The sequence below is a fragment of the Mandrillus leucophaeus genome, unplaced genomic scaffold, assembly GCF_000951045.1.
Source record: "Mandrillus leucophaeus isolate KB7577 unplaced genomic scaffold, Mleu.le_1.0 Scaffold124, whole genome shotgun sequence".
Lineage (NCBI taxonomy): Eukaryota > Metazoa > Chordata > Mammalia > Primates > Cercopithecidae > Mandrillus > Mandrillus leucophaeus.
The window spans coordinates 2,189,967-2,211,383 of record NW_012100765.1 but is presented as its reverse complement, the minus strand read 5'-3'; the positions used below and the strand labels follow the sequence as shown (position 1 = coordinate 2,211,383).

Below are 21,417 nucleotides of genomic sequence, written 5' to 3'. Positions count from 1 at the left end.
TACAGGCGTGAGCCACCATGTCCCACCTTGCCTTTATCTCTCTCCTGCTTCATGTATATTCTCAGGGTCTAAGACCAAGAAGAGACAACATCCACCCAGCTGGTATGAGATATCTTCAGGTAGGATAGAGGGAGAAGGCAGTCTGTGATAGTCCTTGGATCCTTGCTAGGGGCAAAAACATGGTGGGTCATGATTCCTTCACTTCTTCCATACTATACTGCTAAACATGAATGTTAGCAAATGCTCAGATTATTTTTTGACACTTGAATTTCACTCGACTACTTTATGACCAACAATTTCTCTCTCTCTCTCTGTGTGTGTGTGTGTGCGTGTGTGTGTGTGTGCTTTTTTGTTGTTGTTGGGGAAAGGGTCTTGCTGTGTCACCCAGGCTGGAGTGCAGTGGTGCAAACATGGCTCGCTGTAGTCTCAACCTCCCAGGCTCAAGTGATCCTCCTGTCTCAGCCTCCCAAGTAGCTGGGACTACCTGTGCGTGCCACCATACTTGGCTAATCTTTCTGTATATTGTTCTTGATGCAGTTGGAAGAAATGACAGCTTTTACAAAGTACATAAAGGCACTAATACTACTTGTATTAGTTAGTCTAAGGAGACCCCCAAAGTTTCCTATATTATTATCCCAAAGGGATGCTCTACAACTTACATATAAAAGTACCTGGGACAAGGTGCGGAGGCTCATGCCTGTAATCCCAGCACTTTGGGAGACTGAGGCAGGCAGATTGAGCCCAGGAGTTCGAGACCAGCCTGAGCAACATGGCAAATTCTCAACTCTACAAAAAACATAAAAATTAGCTAGGCATAGTGGCTCATGCCTGTAGTCCCAGCTACTTGGGAGGCTGAGATGGGAGGATTGCTTGAGGCCAGGAGGTAGAGGTTGTAGTGAGCCAAGGTCGTGCCACTGTACTCCAGCCTGGGTCACAGAGGGAGACCTTTTTACTTTTTTTTTTTTTCTAAATGCACCTGGCATATAACAGTGCTTAATGAAAATTTTAAAACAACTTAAGGAAAACAAGCCCCTCTACGATTATCTACGTTGACTTTGTGCAATCCCTCTCATTGCTGAACTCAGAGGAACAAAATGTTTCAAGCCTAAGTCACATAATCAGTTGATAAATCTCCAAAGCAAACCCGTCCCCTTCCATTATCTAGAAGACTACTTTATAACTGAATAAAAATCATGGTTGACTTGTCCTTTTGGCACAGCTAGTTATGTTAAAGGTACGTAATGGAAAATAAACTAGAGCTGGCTGGCTATGGAGGAAAGAGATAGATCTAATTCCAAGCAAGCAATACCATTTGCATGGTAGGGCAAGCACATGCAAAAAAAAAAAAAAAAAAACCCCGTGTGGATGAATTAAACTGCTAGTGACGACAGACATACGCACTGGTAAAGAAGGCAAGATGACATACATCATACAGCTGACTCCTGTTGAGGAAGATAAAGTTGGAATATTCTTAGTATACATCGAGGAGGAGGAGGAGACTAAGAAAAGAAAGAGACAGACTCATGAGCCACAAAATAGACTGAAAAGTCTAGTTATATATAATGCATTTAAGCACCACAGGAACATGCAATTACCTATGTACAGTCAGGTAATACTTCAGCTCAGTGATAATACGACAGAGCTGGAGGTGACATTGGGGATTATTTTCTTTTCCGATGAGAAAACTGAAACCTGAGCATAAGCCCGAGGTGACACCAGATTTTGGCAATAGGATGAGGATGAATATCCAGGTCATTAGTGTAAGTATTTTTATTACAAGATACTCCCTTATAGTAACAGAGGGAGGAAAAAGGAAAAGGATTCAGACATAGAGATGAGGGCTGCGGGTGTGGTTCTGCAGGCTTTAATACCAGCACAACTGTATTTCTGCAAGGCAGGACTCAATCTTTTACTTGTGTGGACTTAACTTCTAGCATCCAGCAAAAGGCAGCCTTCTAGGGAGGTCAGGAGGATGGTGAGAGAACATGGAAGCTTTTCTTCAATGCTAAAACTCTAAACTCACTCCAGGTGACCCAATGATGAAGTTCCCACAGATTTAGCAAAGGTAGGAAGAAAGTCCCAGAAAGAAATGCTTAGGTGAAGGAGAATGACATTGTCAAAGCAAGCACCAGAGCTCAACAATTTATGTCTTACAAAACTTATTAAATATCAGGGTTTTGTTTTGTTTTGTTTTTTTGAAATGGAGTCTCACTCTGTCGCCCAGGCTGGAGTGCAGTGGCGCGATCTCAGCTCACTGTAACCTCCGCCTCCTGGGTTCAAGTGATTCTCCTGCCTCAGCCTCCCGAGTAGCTGGGACTACAGGTGTGTGCCACCATGCCTGGCTAATTTTTTTTTTTTTTTGTATTTTAGTAAAGACAGGGCTTCACCATGTTGGCCAGGATGGTCTCCATCTCCTGACCTTGTGATCTGCCCACCTTGGCCTCCCAAAGTGCTGGGAGTACAGGCGTGAGCCACCGTGCTTGGCTATATATATATATTTTTAATGGAGATGGTGTCTTGCTGTGTAGCCTGGGTTGAAGTGCAGTGGCTATTCATTCACAAGTGTGATCATTGCATGCTGCAGCCTCGAACACCTAAGCTCAAACCACCCTCCTGTTTCAGCCTCCAGAGTAGCTAGGACTACAGGCACATGCTACCACATCCAGCTTATAAAATATATATGCAACAAAAATTTAGAAAATCCAACAATCTATAAAGAAGAAAATGAAAAATACCCATTAATTAATAAACCAAGATAACCACTTTGACCTCTTTGGTATACATCCTTTCATATATCATATACTATTAAGTCTTTTTTTTTTTTTTTTGAGACGGAGTCTCGCTGTGCTCCCAGGCTGGAGTGCAGTGGCATGATCTCGGCTCACTGCAAGCTCCGCCTCCCGGGTTCACGCCATTCTCCCGCCTCAGCCTCCCAAGTAGCTGAGACTACAGGCGCCCGCCACCACGCCCGGCTAGTTTTTTGTATTTTTAGTAGAGACCGGGTTTCACCATGTTAGCCAGGACAGTCTCGATCTCCTGACCTCGTGATCCACCCGCCTCGGCCTCCCAAAGTGCTGGGATTACAGGCTTGAGCCACCGCTCCCGGCCACTATTAAGTCTTTAACTTGGAAGAATCGCACTTTCATGTATAGGCTAAGAGACTTTTAGGTTGGCAGTTAACATGTGAAAGCATCTAAAAGTGGCCCCAAAAGAACTTCTTTCTTCTGAGTTAAAGGCACAGATACACTAATGATACATACCAACCAAGAACCAGTGATGATTAACGCACGGTTTCCACCGGGTGGAAAAAAAGGTTCCTGCACAGGAGGTGCAAACTTTGCATAGACTCCACCTCTATTCCTCTGGTTTTCCATCCTTGCATGAAGAAGAGAACTAGGGGAAAGCAAATTTAAGTGTTTAAAGTGTAAGACCATAAATAGGCCCTTGATTCTGAGATAATTTTGACTTAAAAAAAAAGTGACAAAAAAACAAAGTTTACCATCTTAACTATTTTTGTTTATTTTATTTTCATTAAAATTTTTTTGAGAGAGGGTCTCACTCTGTCACCCAGGCGCCCGCCACCACGCCCGGCTAGTTTTTTGTATTTTTAGTAGAGACCGGGTTTCACCATGTTAGCCAGGACAGTCTCGATCTCCTGACCTCGTGATCCACCCGCCTCGGCCTCCCAAAGTGCTGGGATTACAGGCTTGAGCCACCGCTCCCGGCCACTATTAAGTCTTTAACTTGGAAGAATCGCACTTTCATGTATAGGCTAAGAGACTTTTAGGTTGGCAGTTAACATGTGAAAGCATCTAAAAGTGGCCCCAAAAGAACTTCTTTCTTCTGAGTTAAAGGCACAGATACACTAATGATACATACCAACCAAGAACCAGTGATGATTAACGCACGGTTTCCACCGGGTGGAAAAAAAGGTTCCTGCACAGGAGGTGCAAACTTTGCATAGACTCCACCTCTATTCCTCTGGTTTTCCATCCTTGCATGAAGAAGAGAACTAGGGGAAAGCAAATTTAAGTGTTTAAAGTGTAAGACCATAAATAGGCCCTTGATTCTGAGATAATTTTGACTTAAAAAAAAAGTGACAAAAAAACAAAGTTTACCATCTTAACTATTTTTGTTTATTTTATTTTCATTAAAATTTTTTTGAGAGAGGGTCTCACTCTGTCACCCAGGCTGGAGGGCAGTGGCATGATCATGGGTCACTGCTGCTTTGACCTCCCAGGCTCAAGTGATTCTCCTGCCTCAGCCTCCTGAATTGCTGGGACTATAGGCACACGCTATCATGCCTGGCTAATTTTTGTATTTTTTGTAGCAATAGGGTTTCGCCATATCCCAGGCTTTGACCATTTTTAAGTGTACAGCTTAGTAGTATTAACTATAGTCACATTGTTATCCAACTAATCTCTAGAACTTTTTCATCTTGCAAAACTGAAACTCTATACCTATTACACAATAACACCTCATCTCACTCACCCTCCAGTCCCTGGTAACTTCCAGTTTACTTTCTGTTTGAATGAATTTGAGCACTCTAGATACTTCATATATGTGAAATCAAACAGTATTTGTCTTTTTGTGACTGGTTTATTTCACTTAGCATAATGTTTTCAAGGTTCATCTATATAACATATCATAATTTCCTTCTTTTTAAAAGTTGAATATATTCCATTATGTGGAGGCACCACATTCTGTTTATTCATTCACACAATGATGGGCAACTGGGTTGTGTCCACCTCTTGGCTACTGTGAACAGTGTTGCTATGAACATGGGTGTGCATGTATCTCTTTGAGATCCTGCTTTCAATTATTTTGTGGATATACCCAGAAGTGGGATTGTTGAATTATATGGTAATCCTTTTTAAAATTTTTTGAAGCATCACCATACTGTTTTGCATAGTGGCTGCACCATTTTATATATTTCATCAACAACACACAAAGGTTCCTTCAACAATGCTTATTTTCTATTGTGTTTTGTTTTTGATAGTATCCATCCTAAACGGTATGAGGTATTATCTTGCTTTGGTTTTGATTTCTCTTCCCCTAATAGTGATGATGAGCATCCTTTCACATGTTTATCAGCCATTTGTATGTCCTTTTTGGAAAAATGTCTACTCAAAGTGCTTTACCCATTATTATTTTTTTTTAGACAGAGTCTCGCTCTGTCACCAGGCTGGAGTGCAGTGGTGTGATCTCAGCTCACTGCAACATCCGCTTCCCAGGTTCAAGCAATTCTCCTGCCTTAGCCACCCAAGTAGCTGGGACTACAGGTGTGTGCCACCACGCCTGGCTAATTTGTGTATTTTTAGTAGAGACAGGGTTTCACCATATTGGCCAGGATGGTCTCAAACTCTTGACCTCACAATCCGCCCGCCTCAGCCCCCCACAGTGCTGGGATTACAGGCATGAGCCACCGTGTCCAGCCAGCCTTTTTTTTTTTTTTAACTGAGTGACATGTAATTTTACTAAGTCTTGATTCGTCCACCATGGGGGGGTACCATGTTGTTGGTAATTCACCATTTTTCAAAGACAGCTAAAGGAAGATACAGTTGAAAATGTATACACAGCAACAGAAGAAAGGCAATCTTAGGCCAGGCACTGTGGCTTACACCTGTAATCCCAGCACTTTGGGAGGCTGAGGCGGGCAGATCATCTGAGGTCAGGAGTTCCAAGCCAGGCTGGCCAACATAGTGAAACTCTGTCTCTACTAAAAATACAAAAATTAGCCAGGCATGGTGGTGGTGCCTGTAATCCCAGCTACTTGGAAGGCTGAGGCATGAGGATCACTTGAACCCAGGAGGTGGAGTTTGCAAAGAGACAAGATTGCACCACTGCACCCCAGCCTGGGTGGCAGAAAGAGTCTTTTTCATTAAAAAAAAAAAAAAGGAAAGGCAATCTTGATCTGAATTAGAATACTGGCTATTGTTTGTTAGGAAGAAACTTATTTTCATATAAACAAAATTATATCTGTGAGAAATTCTCAGTGCTTTATATCAACAAATTGAATGTTTATGTTAAAATGATATATGTGACAAGGCCACATATAACACTTTCATGTGATAGAAAAATGAGTCATGAAACTTTGGAGTGGAAGGGACCTTAAATATCTTGTCCAATCTCTTCATGTTACAAATAAGGAAATCAAGCCAGAGGAAGGTGATGTGATTTGCCTGCTGCGAGTTGATAGGAAGAACGGAATGAGGACTCAGTTATCTTGTAACTCCTGGCTCAGGACTCTTACTATTACATGCAAAAAGCCATTGTTCTTCTCCTTCCAAAGAAGGTTTCTCAGCCTTGGCACTCTTGATGTCCTGGGCCTAATAATCCTTTATTTTATGTGGCCATCCCTTGCACTGTAGGATGTTCAGCAGCATCCCTGGCCTCTACCCATTAGAAGCCAGGAGTACTTCTCCTCCACAGTTGAAACAAACAAGTGTCTCTGGACAGTGTCAAAAAGGGTCCCTGGAAGGCAGAGTCACTCCCCACTGAGAATCATTGCATATAGTAATTAACCGAATTACTTGAAACCCAGAACTAAAAGTAAACTCATTAAGCATTTATTTGTCTGTTGCTACCTTTTTTTTTTTTTTTTTTTTTTGAGATAGAGTCTCGCTCTGTCACCCAGGAGGGCTGGAGTGCAGTGGCACAATCTTGGCTCACTGCAACCTGTGCCTCCCAGGTTCAAGCGATTCTCCTGCCTCAGTCTCCCGAGTAGCTAGGATGACAGGCACCCGCCACCACGCCCGGCTAATCTTTGTATTTTTAGTAGAGAGGGGTTTCATCATATTGGTCAGGCCCTCAAACTCCTGACCTCGTGATCCACCCGCCTCAGCCTCCCAGTGTGCTGGGATTACAGGTATGAGCCACCGTGCCCAGCCTGTTGCTACTTTTTTAAAACCTAAAAACACTAAGGGGCATGGTTAATGTGCCTCTACTCAGGCACACAAACTAAATCAGTTCTAAATGGAACTGAGTTAGATCATAAGGCTACTGATTTTGTCTAATTTAACGGAACACCTAATATACTAGAACAACTAGAAAACACTTTATCACCGTCATGAGAAATAAGACGAATATTGACGATCAGTTCCCTCATCACTTTATCACACCTCGCAAGTGTGTATGTTAACAGCTTAATCTGACCTCATGCTGGCCTGAGAGAGGTGTTGGAGGGAAAAAGCTGAGGAACTGTCAGGCCATCAGTAAACACAGTAACTGTGTGCAGCATATTATAGCTTCAGAACAAGACATGGCTTTTTCATCATACATTTCCAGGTCTGCTGCGACTCTGATTTAAAGCTAACAAATGTTTCAGCATATGCTGACATTTGAATTATCAGGCCTGCCCCACCTAGACTAGATTACAGAGGACCTACATGATGTAACCCACCCACACATTTCCTTCCGGGCAAAAGCTTTTTTTTCCTTTCTTCTATTTCCCTTTCAAAAGTAAAAGTTCCTAGAAAAAGCAAAACAGGACTATAATTCATATTAATTTGCTAGTGATATGACAGGCTCACTTCCTTTTCCAGTAGGTGAACAGAGAAGACTTTTTTTTTAATGAGAGAGTTTCGCTCTTGTCACCCAGGCTGGAGTGCAGTGGCGTGATCTTGGCTCACTGCAACCTCTGCCGCCTGGGTTCAAGTGATCCTCCTGCCTCAGCCTCCCGAGTAGCTGAGATTACACTTGCCAGCCACCACACCCAGCTAATTTTTGTAGTTTTAGTAGAGGTGGGGTTTCACCATGTTGGCCAGGCTGGTCTCGAACTCCTGACCTCAGGTGATCCACCCACCTCAGCCTCCCAAAGGGCTGGGATTACAGGCATGAGCCACTGCGCCTGGCCTGAGCTAAGAAGGAATGGAGAAAAGTGGCCTCTGAAGGGCCCCAAGTTTCCCTAAAAGTAAAATCTGCTCAAATTTAGGCTGAACCTTGATTACTTGGAACTGCCTGTTGTTGTCTTGCTTCACTTAAACTTGAGGAAACTGCCCCAAGTGACATATCGTAGCCCCTATTTCTCCATATCTGCTATCTTCTACAGACAGCCTTGCATTTGGAAAGATGAGCTCTTACGTAATTTCATACTGCAGGCTTTTACTCACTTAATATCTTCCCCATAGCAGATGGTGGTGTCTTCAGTCAGAAGTTCACAAGCAAATCCTATATTTTCAGCAGTTTCTACAATACAATAAAATTAAGTCAATGTCATTCCTGCTGTTTTTATTTTGTGTTTTTGAGACAGCATCTCACTCCCATTGCCTAGACTGGAGTGCAGTGACACGGTATCTGCTCACTGCAGCCTCAACCTCCAGGGCTCAAGTGATCTTCCCATCTCAGCACTGTCCCCAGCCCCCAAGTAGCTGGGACTACACAACTCGCTACCAAGCTACCAATAGAAAATACTTTTGTATTTTTTCTAGAGACAGGATTTCGTCATGTTTGCCAGGCTCATTCTTACTGTTGAACTGAATAATTGATTTTACCTAGTAATGATATTTTTTAGTTCATGAACATAACCAGATTCACACAAATACGCTGTTTTTCTATAGCGATCTATAGGAATCACATGCAGAAAAAAAATGCTGTTCTCTATAAGAAAATAAGTGAAAGTCAAAGTCTAATTTGAAATGTTTTCAATAAATAAAATGTGCTATATTATCAAACATATAAACTGGTTATTTAATAAACCAATGTTCACTAAATTACTAAACACTTTCAGTTCATGGTTTAATTACTCTGTTATTGGCAGCGGGAGGGGGGCAGAGGGAAGCATAATAATTTCCACCAACCCTTACGTGAAGATTTTTTTCTTCCTTTTAAATTACCACCCAATTTGGCATTTATTTAAGGTCAGGGCTGTGCCTCCTGTAATTTTGCAGAGTGTATAACCCATTGACGATTTCAGAGCAAGAGACGTTATTTGATTTCTTGTGGAAGGCTTGCAAAGTAAAGTGTCAATACCAAACAAGTGCTTGTTGAGTTCTAAAGTTAAAAAATCAAAATCGTTCTTTCCTTAGGTATACAATTTTATTGCCAAGCAATAAAATTGGCAAGAAAACCGAAGTTATTGTTCCGCACTTTGTATTGTTCTACTCTGTACCCACCAAATGTCAAAGCACTGGAAGGACAGAGGGATAAGAGGGATGGCCCTTTCAGGACGGGAGCCCATGTCTGGCTGGAGAGATAAGACCAATTATAATCATCAAGACATGGCCAGGAGCTAAATTATGAGGAAGAAACTGCTGCTGAGGGGGACCAGGAAAGGATGCAGAAGGGTGTGCTGGAAAAACAGAGGAGAGTTTCTCAGAAAAAGCATCTTCCGCCCAAAGAAACAGTGTTTGTACAGGATGAAATGTCTGAGGAGGTCATCTTGGGCAAAGGAAGCGGCAGCTATAAATATTTGTGAATTAACAGATATGCTTCCCTGCACAATGAATTACCCTTTTTGTCTCCAGTAAGCACCCAGATCTTAATGTCAGCTTTTGCAAGTTTTGAAATGGTTTCTGGAACTCCATCCTGTAGCTTGTCTTCAATAGCTGTAGCTCCCAGGAGCTAGAATGTATATTTAAAAAAAAGGGGGGGGATTAGCAAATAAACTAAAAGTTTTCTGTAATTACAGGTTGCCAACCTGTAAAAAGAAGGGCAAATTATACTTCCTGGTTGCTGCTCTCCTGGTGCCAATGGCCAGTGTTGACAGGGAAGGCTGCCATGTTTCTCAATTACTGCAAACCAACACAGCTAAAAACATTTTCCCTAAAGGATGAACTATTTAATTTAGCAAGATAAAAATGCAAGTACAAAATCAAGGATGTTAAAAATACTTTCCTTGTGTATTTGTGGCTTTACACTGACATTAACCAGTTGCAACACTAGCTATTTGTTGAATATTTTCTACTGATCTAAACTCTATGAAAACTATGTATTAAATTTGGAAAACTTTTAGAAACAATATATTTTTCTTTGCAGAATATGAATTGTTTCAGTAATTCCCCCAATGTAATAAGTATTAGATGCAGATTCGTTATTGTTTAAAAATTATAATGAATTTTAATAAGTGATATACAAATTATGGAATTGAATTAGAATCTCTCCTAATGTATTTTGTCTTTTGGTTTCTCATAATGGCAACTTCTGTTCTGCTCCTATTTTGGTGAACAAAAGAAATTACCTTCTTCCATTGTGCCAGTGTCAAATGTTGAAGTTGCAATTATCTCTTAAGCATGAGATCAAATATTCAATAAAACTTAATAAAAATTTCAATTCTGCTTAGAATATCAAAGAAAAAGTTATTAAGGCTAAAACTCACAATTAAGTCTTTTTCAATCTCCTCATATACTTTATCCAGAGCTTCGTCCCGGTTGGTGGAGGCCACACTGGCAGCCATAAACTTTTTATTCCATTGTGCAAATTCTTTTTCTTCAATTTCCTTGTAGCAAAGGCATAGGGTTCTAAGAGTTTCATTTGCAAAGATCTGTTTTATTTAAAAAAATAAATCCACCAATGCAAAGAATAGTTAATTTTATGTAATTCAGGATCAAGTATGAAATTTTACTTTGAAGTAATATACTAACAGAATTTAAAAAGAGACCATTAAAGATGACGGATTCTGTACAAATACATTTTAGAGAGGGGATTAAATGTCACTTCTTTTTTTTTTTTTGAGACAAGGTTTGGGTTTATCATCCAGGCTGGGATGCAGTGATGCAATCCTGGCTCACTGCAACCTCTGCCTTGCAGGCTGAAGTCATCCTCTCACCTCAGCCTCCCAAGTAGCTGGGACTACAGGTGTGCACCACAACGCCTGGTAACTTTTGTACTTTTTTTGTAAAGACGGGGTTTCATCATGCTGGTCTTGAACTCATGAGCTTATGTGATTTGCCCAACTCAGCCTTCCAGCATGCTGGGATTATAGGCATGAGCCACTGCGCCCGGCCTAAACATCACTTTATAATAGACTTTGCTTTTCTAAACTTCTGTAGGGTCCAGGACTGTACTTCTAGTTTCCAAAGGGAAAAGTTTGTCTTTCTTCTAAGTCTTCTATTACCTTTTTCTTTTTCTCTTAATGATTTTTCTCTTAAAGATTTTCTCTTTTTCTCTTAATGACTAGGAAAATATCAGACTAAGGGAGCTGCCTTGGGGTGTAATGACGTAAGCATGAACCTGACAGCTTTATAACTTGTTCCAACAAACTGTGATACGAGTCCAATCACCTATGAACTCTCCACCAAGCATGATTCCCTCAAACCAATTCTAAAATACAGAAGCCATTATTAAAGCTGAGGTCAAACCTTTTAATGGTAAAGAGTATCTGGCAATTTTTCAATGGTGAACGATTTGAACATTTTCTTTTTTTTTCTTTTTCTTTTCTTTTTTTTTTTTTTTTTTGAGATGGAGTCTTGCTCTGTTGCCCAGGCTTGAGTGCAATGGTGCAATCTCGGCTCACTGCAACCTCTGGCTCCCGGATTCACGCCATTCTCCTGCCTCAGCCTCCTGAGTAGCTGGGACTACAGGCACGCGCCACTGCGCCCGGCTAATTTTTGTATTTTTAGTAGAGATGAGGTTTCACCATGTTGGCCAGGATGGTCTCGATTTGTTGACCTTGTGATCCGCCCGCCTCACCCTCCCAAAGTGCTGGGATTGCAGGTGCAAGCTACTGTGCCCAGCCCGATTTAAACATTTTAAGCAGTTTCAACAAGAACCAGTAAATATCTCATTACTTTATAGTCACATCTTTTTTTAAAAATTAAATTAAATTTTTTATTTTTTGAGACCAAGCTTTGCTCTTGTCACCCAGGCTGGAGTGCAATGGTATGATCTCGGCTCACTGTACCCTCTGCCTCCCAGGTTCAAGCGATTCTCCTGCCTCAGCCTCCCAAGTAGCTGGGATTACAGGTGCCCGCCACCACACCTGGCTAATTTTTTGTATTTTTAGTGGAGACGGGGTTTCACCATGTTTGGTCAGGCTGGTCTTGAACTCCTACCCTCAGTTGATACACCCACCTTGGCCTCCCAAAGTGCTGGGATTATAGGCGTGAGACACCACGCCTGGCCTATAGTCACATCTTGTCTAGCCAAGATGGCAGAAGTGGTTCAACTGGTTGAGTATTTGCTTTCAAGATTCTTTGGAAGGTTCTGCATTTATTTGATTAGATTGTCATCGTTCATATCCTCATAAGATCTCATCAGTTTTAAGTGCATCAGCATCAGTATATAATCTTAAAATGTGACTCTATCTAGGAGACAATATATTAATCAGGCTCTTCTCTGAAGGATGTTTGGGTGGTTCTAAAACTCAATCGATCCTTAAAGCAAAGGGGAAAAATCTCCAACCTTTATTAAGTACCTCCTAGGTGCTAGCCAGTATGGAAGATGCTTTCTCTTGCAATGGTCCTCCAAGATAGGAATTATCCCTTCCCTCTTTCACAGGGGGAATTAATGATTCATATGATATATCTACCATTTTTTCCAAAGACACAAGCTAGTAAAGAGGCAGGGACACCAGGTCTGCCTGATCTCCTCCATGCCTCCCTGACATTGTTGTACCAAACAACAGTGCAAGATCCAGAGATATTCTGAGTAGTGGCAACATCACAGGACTAAACATACAGACAGCTTCCTAAGGACTTGGAAGTAATTAAGATCAAAGTGATTTTACCAACAAAGCTATCAAAAGTCAATGATCCAACACATTGCTCTGTCATCCTGCCACATATGAATGCTTTCCTTCCTTCACACTACACCTTGAAGTTAGTGGAGTTCTTGGGGGCCACATACATAGTAAGACTACAACCTAGTATGGTTGTGTAGCTTGCTCAAGGTCACTGGAAGAGAGCGAAGTCATTCTCCTGCCTCAGTCCTATAGACCCTGAAGACCCACATGCTGGGAGAAGGCACCACGGTGATATCCCAGAAAGTCAGCAGTAGGGGCAGAACTGGAACCCAGATGGCTATATTGCTACTTTGCTGCTCTTTCCACCCCAACTATTCCAAAGCAAAGGGAGGGTCAATAGTTAACATACAGCTTTCATGCAAACTTAACAGACAGCATCAGAGAGTAAGATCAGAATCCCTTGCAGAAAGAATAAAAGTGGAACTTACATCCAGGGCATCCTGTGTTTCTTGCTTAGTAGGATTCATTCGATGTAACCGTTCATAAATAACTGTGTCAGCACCTTTACAGTAAAGCCTGATATTGCCTTCTGGGGTTCTTACTGGCAGTAAAAGAAGGAAATAAACACAACAAAGTTTGATTTTTTTAATATATATTTTTTGAGACAGGGTCTTGCTCTGTCACCCAGGGAGGAGTGCAGCAGTGTAATATTGGCTCACTGTAGCCTTGACCTCCCAGGTTTGCAATCCTCCCACAGCCTCCCGAGTAGCTGGGACTACAGGTGCATGCCACCATGCCTGGCTAATTTTTATTTTTATAGATATGGAGGCCTCACTATGTTATCCAGGCTGGTCTTGAACTCTTGGGCTCAAGTAATCCTCCTGCCTCAGCCTCCCACAGTGCTGGGATTACAGATGTGAGCTACAGCACCCAGCTAAGTTTGATTTCTTAATATAAAACTACATTTACAAAGTTAATTTGAAGTGTTACTATCTCATAATTCACTATTAGCTTAAAACCATCAGTTCCTCTAGAAAAGTGTTGCCTTCAACAAAACTGGTAAGTCATTATCTACATTGAATATAATAGTGAAATAAATATAAAAAGATTTCTTCACAGTCAGCTCTGTTTTTCATAACCTTAGTTATTCTTCCAACAAATATTTACTGATTCCCTGCCATATGCTATGCCATGTGCTAGTTACTTTCTTTCATAGAATTTTTCTCCATCCAACCAACAGGAAGTTTCTTACCTATGAACTCACAACACTTACTGCCTTTAATACTTGGACCACAACACCCCTCCTTGTGACCTTTTTATTTTTTTGTTTTTTTGATTAATGCAATAATTGTAATACATCCCTCATTGCTAACTAGATTTTAAGTCAAGGTAGATGGCAAGCATGATAATCAATCTAGATCTGTGTGAGGGGCACAGAAAGCATTCAGTAAGTGTGCGTAAGGAGAGTGTAATAGACAGTTAAACCTATATATTTTTATTGGTTAAAAATTCAGTCATAGTGGAGAAGGCTTGTAGATACCACCTTAACCAAGTGATCAAAGTTAACATCTCCAATAATGAGACAAACCAATAATATATACCTTCTGGCCAGGCAGGGTGGCTCATGCCTGTAATCCCAGCACTCTAGGAGGCCAAGGTGGGCCGATCACCTGAGGTCAGGAGTTGGAGACTAGCCTGACCACCATGGAGAAACCTTGTTTCTACTAAAAAATACAAAATTAGCCGGGAGTGGTGGCGCATGCCTGTAATCCCAGCTACTCAGGAGGCTGAGGCAGGAGAATTGCTTGAACCTGGGAGGTGGAGGTTGTGGTGAGCTGAGATCATACCTGTCTCTTATACACATCTAGATGTGTATAAGAGATATACACATATGTGTATATACACACATATACACATATATGTATATATACACACATATACACATATATGTATATATACACACATATATACATATATGTATATATACACACATATATACACATATATATACATATACACATATATACACATATGTGTATATACACGCATATATACACATATGTGTATATACACACATATACACATATATGTATATATACACACATATACACATATATGTATATATACACACATATATACATATATGTATATATACACACATATATACACATAAATATATACATGTGTGTGTGTGTGTGTGTATATATATATACACCTTCTGATGTGATACTTAAAGAAGAGCACAGCATCACTTACGGACTCTTCCTGCCAACAATGTGTAACCTAGCTCTAATCATGAGGGAATATCAGACAAACCCAAGTTGGGGAATAGCCTATAAAATAACCAGTGTGTGGTTTTTAAAAATGTCAATGGATGAAAGATCAAAAAGAGATTGAACCATCCTTGACTCAGAGTCATGATCACCTAACGTAACCTGTGATCTTGGATTGGATCCTGGATGAGAAAAACAAAGAATGAACTTCCCTAGTAAAATCTGAAAAAGTCTATTGATTAGATAATATTGTACTGTGTTAAATTTTCTGGTTCTGATCATTGGACTGTATATATAAGTGAGTGTTCCTATTCTTAGGAAATACCTACTATGGTATACAGTATAGTATTTAGGGGAAAGGACATTAGGCCTGCAATTTAGTCTCTTTTTTATATTTTTATTTTCTTTTTTTATTATGTAATCTTGCTCCTTCTAGTGCAATTTATTCTCAAATGGTTCAGAAAACAATAATCTGTATGTATGTGTGTGTACATATATATGTGTGTATATATAGATATATATATAATGAAATTATATATATATGGCAAATGTTAACATTTGCTGGATATGGAAGAGTATGAGAGTTCTTTAAACCATTCTTGCAACTTTTCTGTAAGTTTGAGATTATTTCAAACTACAAATTTAAAGCAGTTCAGTGGTAGGAAGTGATTTTCATCTTCACTTGGTGGTCTGCTATGTGCCTGCATTGCAGGCATGATTTTGATTCATAAGCATAGCCTTGATTTTCTCAGAAATCTTTTCCTGCTGAGCCCTCCCTTCCCTGCCATCAAGTACAGAAGACAGCACTCAGAGGTGCTCAAAAAATAAAAGAGCTTGTGTTGTTTAAAATAAAAGACTGCTACAAATGTCCATCTGCTACTTCAGAAGCATTCCACCTGCCACCCCAGATTCAGCATCTGGCAGCCCACATGGTTAAAGAATGTCAGCAGCTGTAATCCCAGCTACTCAGGAGGCTGAGGCAGGAGAATCGCTTGAACCTGGGAGGCGGAGGTTTCAGTGACCTGAGATCACACCACTGCACTCCTGGGTGACAAAGCAAGACTCTATCTCAAAAAAAAAAAAGAGAGAGATTAAAAAAGAATATCAGCAGCATTTGCAAGATTCAGAGATACTGCGGCTGTCCCTTTGAGTAGGGAACACAGTGAAGAATGAAGAAAACAATACTAGTTTCAAAAAATCTGCAGAAATCTCCCAGGAGCCAAGTAGCTTGTTTGCTGGCTGCTTTATCCTGGTGCCATTCAATACAATGGGCACAAGCAATATCTAAATGAGCGATTCATAGACAGACTCTGAGGGGGACTTACCAATGATAGACATTCGTTTCCGGTCACTGTTGAAGTCCAAAATGGCAAGAACATTGTAAGTCCTTTCAGTGCCCAGCTCACTGATGGTGATGGTGTTCTGGGTCCTGGCGAGGAAGGCAAAGCCGAAGTTCCTGGCAGCGTTTACCAGAGCACCTTCATCTGGAGAGGCTGCCTGGTAGTTGAGCTGACCTAACAAGGAAGCGAGAGAAATCCCAGAAAAGCTGTAAAACCAAATGCAGAGCTCATTGTTGAGGCCTCCGCTGAGGCTCCTGTGGGGGTCAGCTGGGCTGCAAAGCCCAAAGCATCCCCAGGAAAACAAGTCATTGACTCTGAAGGGTTATGCCAAGATGGAAACTTCTTTGTTTTATCTTGACTTATAAACAGTAATACAAACTAAAAGTGAAACATTGGTGGAGAATGGGGGAAAATTCCCATAATCCCACTATCCACAGGAAAAACAACAGGTGTCGACACTTTATCATTCCTTCCAGCGCCTGTTAAAATGTCTGTATCTGAAATTGTTTCTATCAAGCTGAATATACATTTACATCTTGATTATTTTAATGCTGTATCTGAGTATATTGCCATCCCTTTTTAAATTCTTTATAAACATTTGAACAGTTGTAAACATGTTATCATTTTCCCATTACAGACACTTAGTTTATTTCCAAAGTTTTTTACTCTCAAAAAATAACATTTTAATAACCCTCTTGTATGTGTGCGAAGACTTTTCTGTTTCTTTTTTCCTTTTAGAGACAGAGGTCTTCCTGTGTTGTCCAGGCTGGTCCTGATCTCCGGGACCCAAGTGATCCTTCTGCCTCAGCCTAATGAGTAGCTAGGACTACAGGCGCATGTCACCACACCTGGCTTATTCTCTTTCTTTCTTGTTTTTCTGAAACAGGGTCTCACCCTGTTGCCCAGGCTGCAGTGCAGTGGCACGATCATGGCTCACTGCAGCCTCAATCTCCCCAGGCTCAGTGATCCTCCTACCTCATCCTCCCAAGTAGCTGGGATTACAGGTACATGCCACCACACCTAGCTAATTTTTTGTATTTTTTTATAAAGACAGGGTTTCACCATGTTGCTCAGGCTTTTCTCAAACATCTGGACTCAAGTGATTTGCCTGCCTCAGTCCCTGAAGTGTTGGGATTACAGGCGTGAGCCACTGCCCCGGCCCCTGGCTTATTTTCTAAGAGCAGATTCCTATTAGGAAATTACTGAGCCACAGAACACTGACAATTTTAAAACTCATTGGTATACATTACTAATTTGTTTTCCAAGAAGGTTGTACCAGTGTATCTTCCTCTGAAAGAGTATGTTTTCTTTCTTTCTTTTGTTTTTTTTGAAACAGGGTCTTACTCTGGCACCAAGGCTGTAGTGCAGTGGCACAATCTCAGCTCACTGAAGCCTCGACCACCCCAGGTGCAAGTGATCCTCCTACCTCAGCTTCCCGAGTAGCTGGGACTATTGGCGCACATCCCCGCCCAGCTAATGTTGGTATTGTTTTGTAGAGATGGGATCTCACCACGTTGCCCAGGCTATTTTTTTCTTTACCATAGCCATATTCTCCTTATAAAAAAACAAAACAAAACAAAACACAAAACAAAAAAACACAGGCTGGGTGTGTTGGCTCACACCTGTAATCCCAGCACTTTGGGAGGCTGAGGTCAGGAGATCGAGACCATCCTGGCTAACATGGTGAAACCCTGTCTGTACTAAAAATACAGAAAGTTAGCCAGGCATGGTGACGCGTGCCTATAGTCCCAGCTACTCAGGAGGCTGAGGCAGGAGAATCACTTGAACCCAGGAGGCGGAGGTTGCAGTGAGTCAAGATTGCACCACTGCACTCCAACCTGGTGACAGAGCAAGACTCCATCTCAGAAAAAAAAAAAAAAAAAAAAAAGAAAAGAAAAGTTGAAACCAACCAACCAACCAACCGACCGACCAACCAACCAACCAACCTTAGTTTGATCACTATCCAATATCTTAATGTTTAAAAGTTAAATAATGGGAAATTGTCTTCTATTCACAACTACATTTCAACAATAAGAATAAGCTAGGTTCAGTGGCACATGCCTGTAATCCCAACTATTCAGGAGGCTGAGGCAGGAGGATCACTTGAGCCCAGGAGTGTGAGGTTATAGTGATCTTTGATCATTCCACTGCACTCCAGTCTGGCAGACAGAGCAAGATGCAGTCTCTTTTAGGAAAAAGGAAAAAACCAATAAGAATAGGAATAAATCTCACAGCCAGATACACAAAAGAGTACATATGCTACATGATTCCACTTATATAAGCCAAAAACTGACAAAGCTAATCTGTGTTATTCGTAGTCAGGAAAGTACTTTTCTTGGAGAGTTAATCACTGGAAAGGAATGTAAAGGGAATTCTAGGGGGATTGACAATGTTTTTTTTTTGTTTGTTTTTTTGTTTTTTTTTTTTTTAAATCTGAGTGCTCATTACAAGAGTATTAGTTTGTAATACTCTTTGAGTTATACACTTATGATATGTACGTATCTCTGTATACGCATGTTGTACTTCAGTAAAAAGTTTAAAAAATACTCTGCCTACCCAAGATCTTCTATTTTTCTACTCTAGTTATTTTGTCTCAAAATAGAAGGAAAAGCATTTCCATGGCCAGATGACTTTGGACAGAAAGAGCATTTAGTTTTCCAGAATACTTTGACCAGGATGAAGGCCACAGATGCATGAGCAGCTGTTTATCCCCTAGTCTCACTTGGAATCGTCAGTGCTCTGGGGTAATGGTGGCAGAGAGAGCTAAACACACCTCCTTCCTTCACAATTGGCTCAGAAGATTCACTCTTTAAGTCAGTATTAATCACTTCCTAATTAATAATTAAAGATGACACTTTAGGATCTCTCTATATTAGTTCACTCAGAAAGTCATTCACTAGAAGCTATAAATGCACTTCCTAAATCCGGCCATGTAGCAAACATATACAAGTGCCAGAGGGCAAAGTATTTAACCAGAGAGAAATCAGCAGTGGTGAGAACAAAGCCTTTCCCTTCGGCAATTTAAGCTGGCACAGCGATATATGGCATAAGTGACAGCAAACGCATTTCCAGCAGAAAAAAGAAACAAAATAATAAAAGGTGGTAAAGTTCCCACAAGTAAGACAATCATATCTAGAGCAAACACCTTGATCTTTTTATCATTAAAGAAAAAAGAAATGTTTTCCATTACCTTCCGATAATGGAATCACAGAATTGTAGACTAACAGAGATGGGAAGAATGTCAGAGACTTGGTCCAAATTCCAACCTTATGACTGCTGGAAGACACTTGGACTAAAAAACTATGCAGCCATAAAAAAGAACAAAATCATGTCCTTTGTCACAATAGACATTAGGCCATTATCCTAAGCAAATTAACTCAGGAACAGAAGACCACATACCTAACACATGTTCTCACTTAACATTGGGTACTCATAGACATAAAGATTGCAAAAATAGATAGTGGGGACTTCGAGAGAGAGGAGGGAGGGAGGGCAACAAGGGTTGAAAAACTTATTATCAGGGCCAGGCATGGTGGCTCACGCCTGTAATCCCAGCACTTTGGGAGGCCGAGGCTGGTGGATCATGAGGTCAGGAGTTTGAGACCAGCCTGGCCAACATAGTGAAACCCCGTCTCTACTAAAAATATGAAAACTTAGCCAGGTGTGGTGGTGTGCACCTGTAATCCCAGCTACTCAGGAGGTTGAAGCAGGAGAATCGTGTGAAACCAGGAGGCAGAGGTTGCAGTGAACCGAGATCGCACCATTGTACTCCAGCCCGGGTGATAGTTTGAGACTCCGTCTCAAAAAAAAAAAAAAAAAAAAAAAAAAAAAAAAAAAAAAAAAAAAAAGACAAGAAAAAAACTATTAAGTTCTGTATTCACTACCTGGATGATGGGATCAATTGTACTCCAAACTTCAGGATCATGCAATATACCCATGTAACAAACATGCACATGTATATCCTGAACCTAAAATAAAAGTTGAAGGTGTAAAAACAAACTAAAACAAAACAAAGCCACCTTCCTAAGAAAACTCTTTATGGCAAACTCTTTATTTATGGCACATTTAGAGGCAACCAGAAAGACCTTCTTTGTGTTTCACACACAATTTGTGACTCATGAAATTGATGTAATCAAAGAAAGATGCTCCAACCACAAATCCTATCTCTCAGTTCTCATTATCCTGATTCCCTAGCCTCAGGGTAATGGTGGCAGGAGAAAGCTAAATGCACCTTTCTTCCCTCCTTCACGACTGCCTCAGCTGATTCCCTCTACTATTTTTTTGAGATGGAGTCTTGCTTTGTCACCCAGGCTGGAGTGCAGTGGCACGATCTTGGCTCACTGCAACTTCCGACTCCCGGGTTAAAGCAAGTCTCCTGTCTCAGCCTCCCGAGTACTTGAGACTACAGGTGCCCGCCACCATGCCCAGCTAATTTTTCTATGTTTAGTAGAGATGGGGTTTCACCATATTCGTCAGGCTGGTCTTGAACTCCTGACCTCAGGTGATCCGCCTGCCTCAGCCTCCCAAAGTGCTGGGATTACAGGCGTGAGCCACTGCACCCGGCTCACTCTAATTAAGTGACAACAAACTACCTGGCCGGGCATGGTGGCTCACACCTGTAATCCCAGTGCTTTGGGAGGCCAAAGCAGGTGGACAGACCAGCCTGGGCAACATGGGGAAACTCCATCTCTACTGAAAATACAAAAAGTTAGCCGGGGTTTGGCGGTGGGCACCTGTAATCCCAGCCACTCAGGAGACTGAGGCAGAAGAATCACTTGAACCTGGGAGGCAGAGGTTGCAGTGAGCCGAGACTGTGGCACTGCACTCCAGCCTCGCAATAAGAGCGAGATTCAGTCTTTAAAAAAAAAAAAAAAGCCGGGCACGGTGGCTCACACCTGTAATCCTAGTACTTTTGGGAGGCCAAGGCTGGAGGATTACTTGAGGTCGGGAATTCAAGACCAGCCTAACCAACATGGAGAAACCCCGTCTCTATTAAACATGCAAAATTAGCTGGGCGTGGTGGAGCGTGCCTGTAATCCCAGCTAGTAGGAGACTGAGGCAGGAGAATCGACTGAACCCAGGAGTCGGAGGTTGCAGTGAGCCGAGATCACGCCACTGCACTCCAGCCTGGGCAATAAGAGTGAAATTTGGGCCGGGCGCGGTGGCTCAAGCCTGTAATCCCAGC

At 41.4% G+C, this 21,417-nt stretch overlaps 2 protein-coding genes across 2 annotated transcripts in view; one reads left to right on the top strand and one right to left on the bottom strand.

The window, feature by feature from the left end:
- ATP8B1 (ATPase, aminophospholipid transporter, class I, type 8B, member 1) overlaps positions 1-21,417 on the bottom strand; it is a 93,015-nt gene that overhangs the window by 27,743 nt on the left and 43,855 nt on the right. The window contains exons 15-20 of the mRNA XM_011971744.1: positions 16,218-16,406; positions 13,108-13,220; positions 10,316-10,480; positions 9,450-9,561; positions 8,112-8,187; positions 3,880-4,012 (exon numbers count right to left, since the gene is read on the bottom strand). Of these exons, the coding sequence (XP_011827134.1) occupies positions 3,880-4,012; positions 8,112-8,187; positions 9,450-9,561; positions 10,316-10,480; positions 13,108-13,220; positions 16,218-16,406 (788 nt within the window). The remainder of the gene's footprint in view (positions 1-3,879; positions 4,013-8,111; positions 8,188-9,449; positions 9,562-10,315; positions 10,481-13,107; positions 13,221-16,217; positions 16,407-21,417) is intronic.
- LOC105533318 lies at positions 9,023-10,181 on the top strand (the record flags this gene model as incomplete). The annotated part of the gene is made up of 1 exon (XM_011971741.1): positions 9,023-10,181. A coding segment is annotated over one exon (174 nt), but the record flags the coding sequence as incomplete, so codon positions are not given.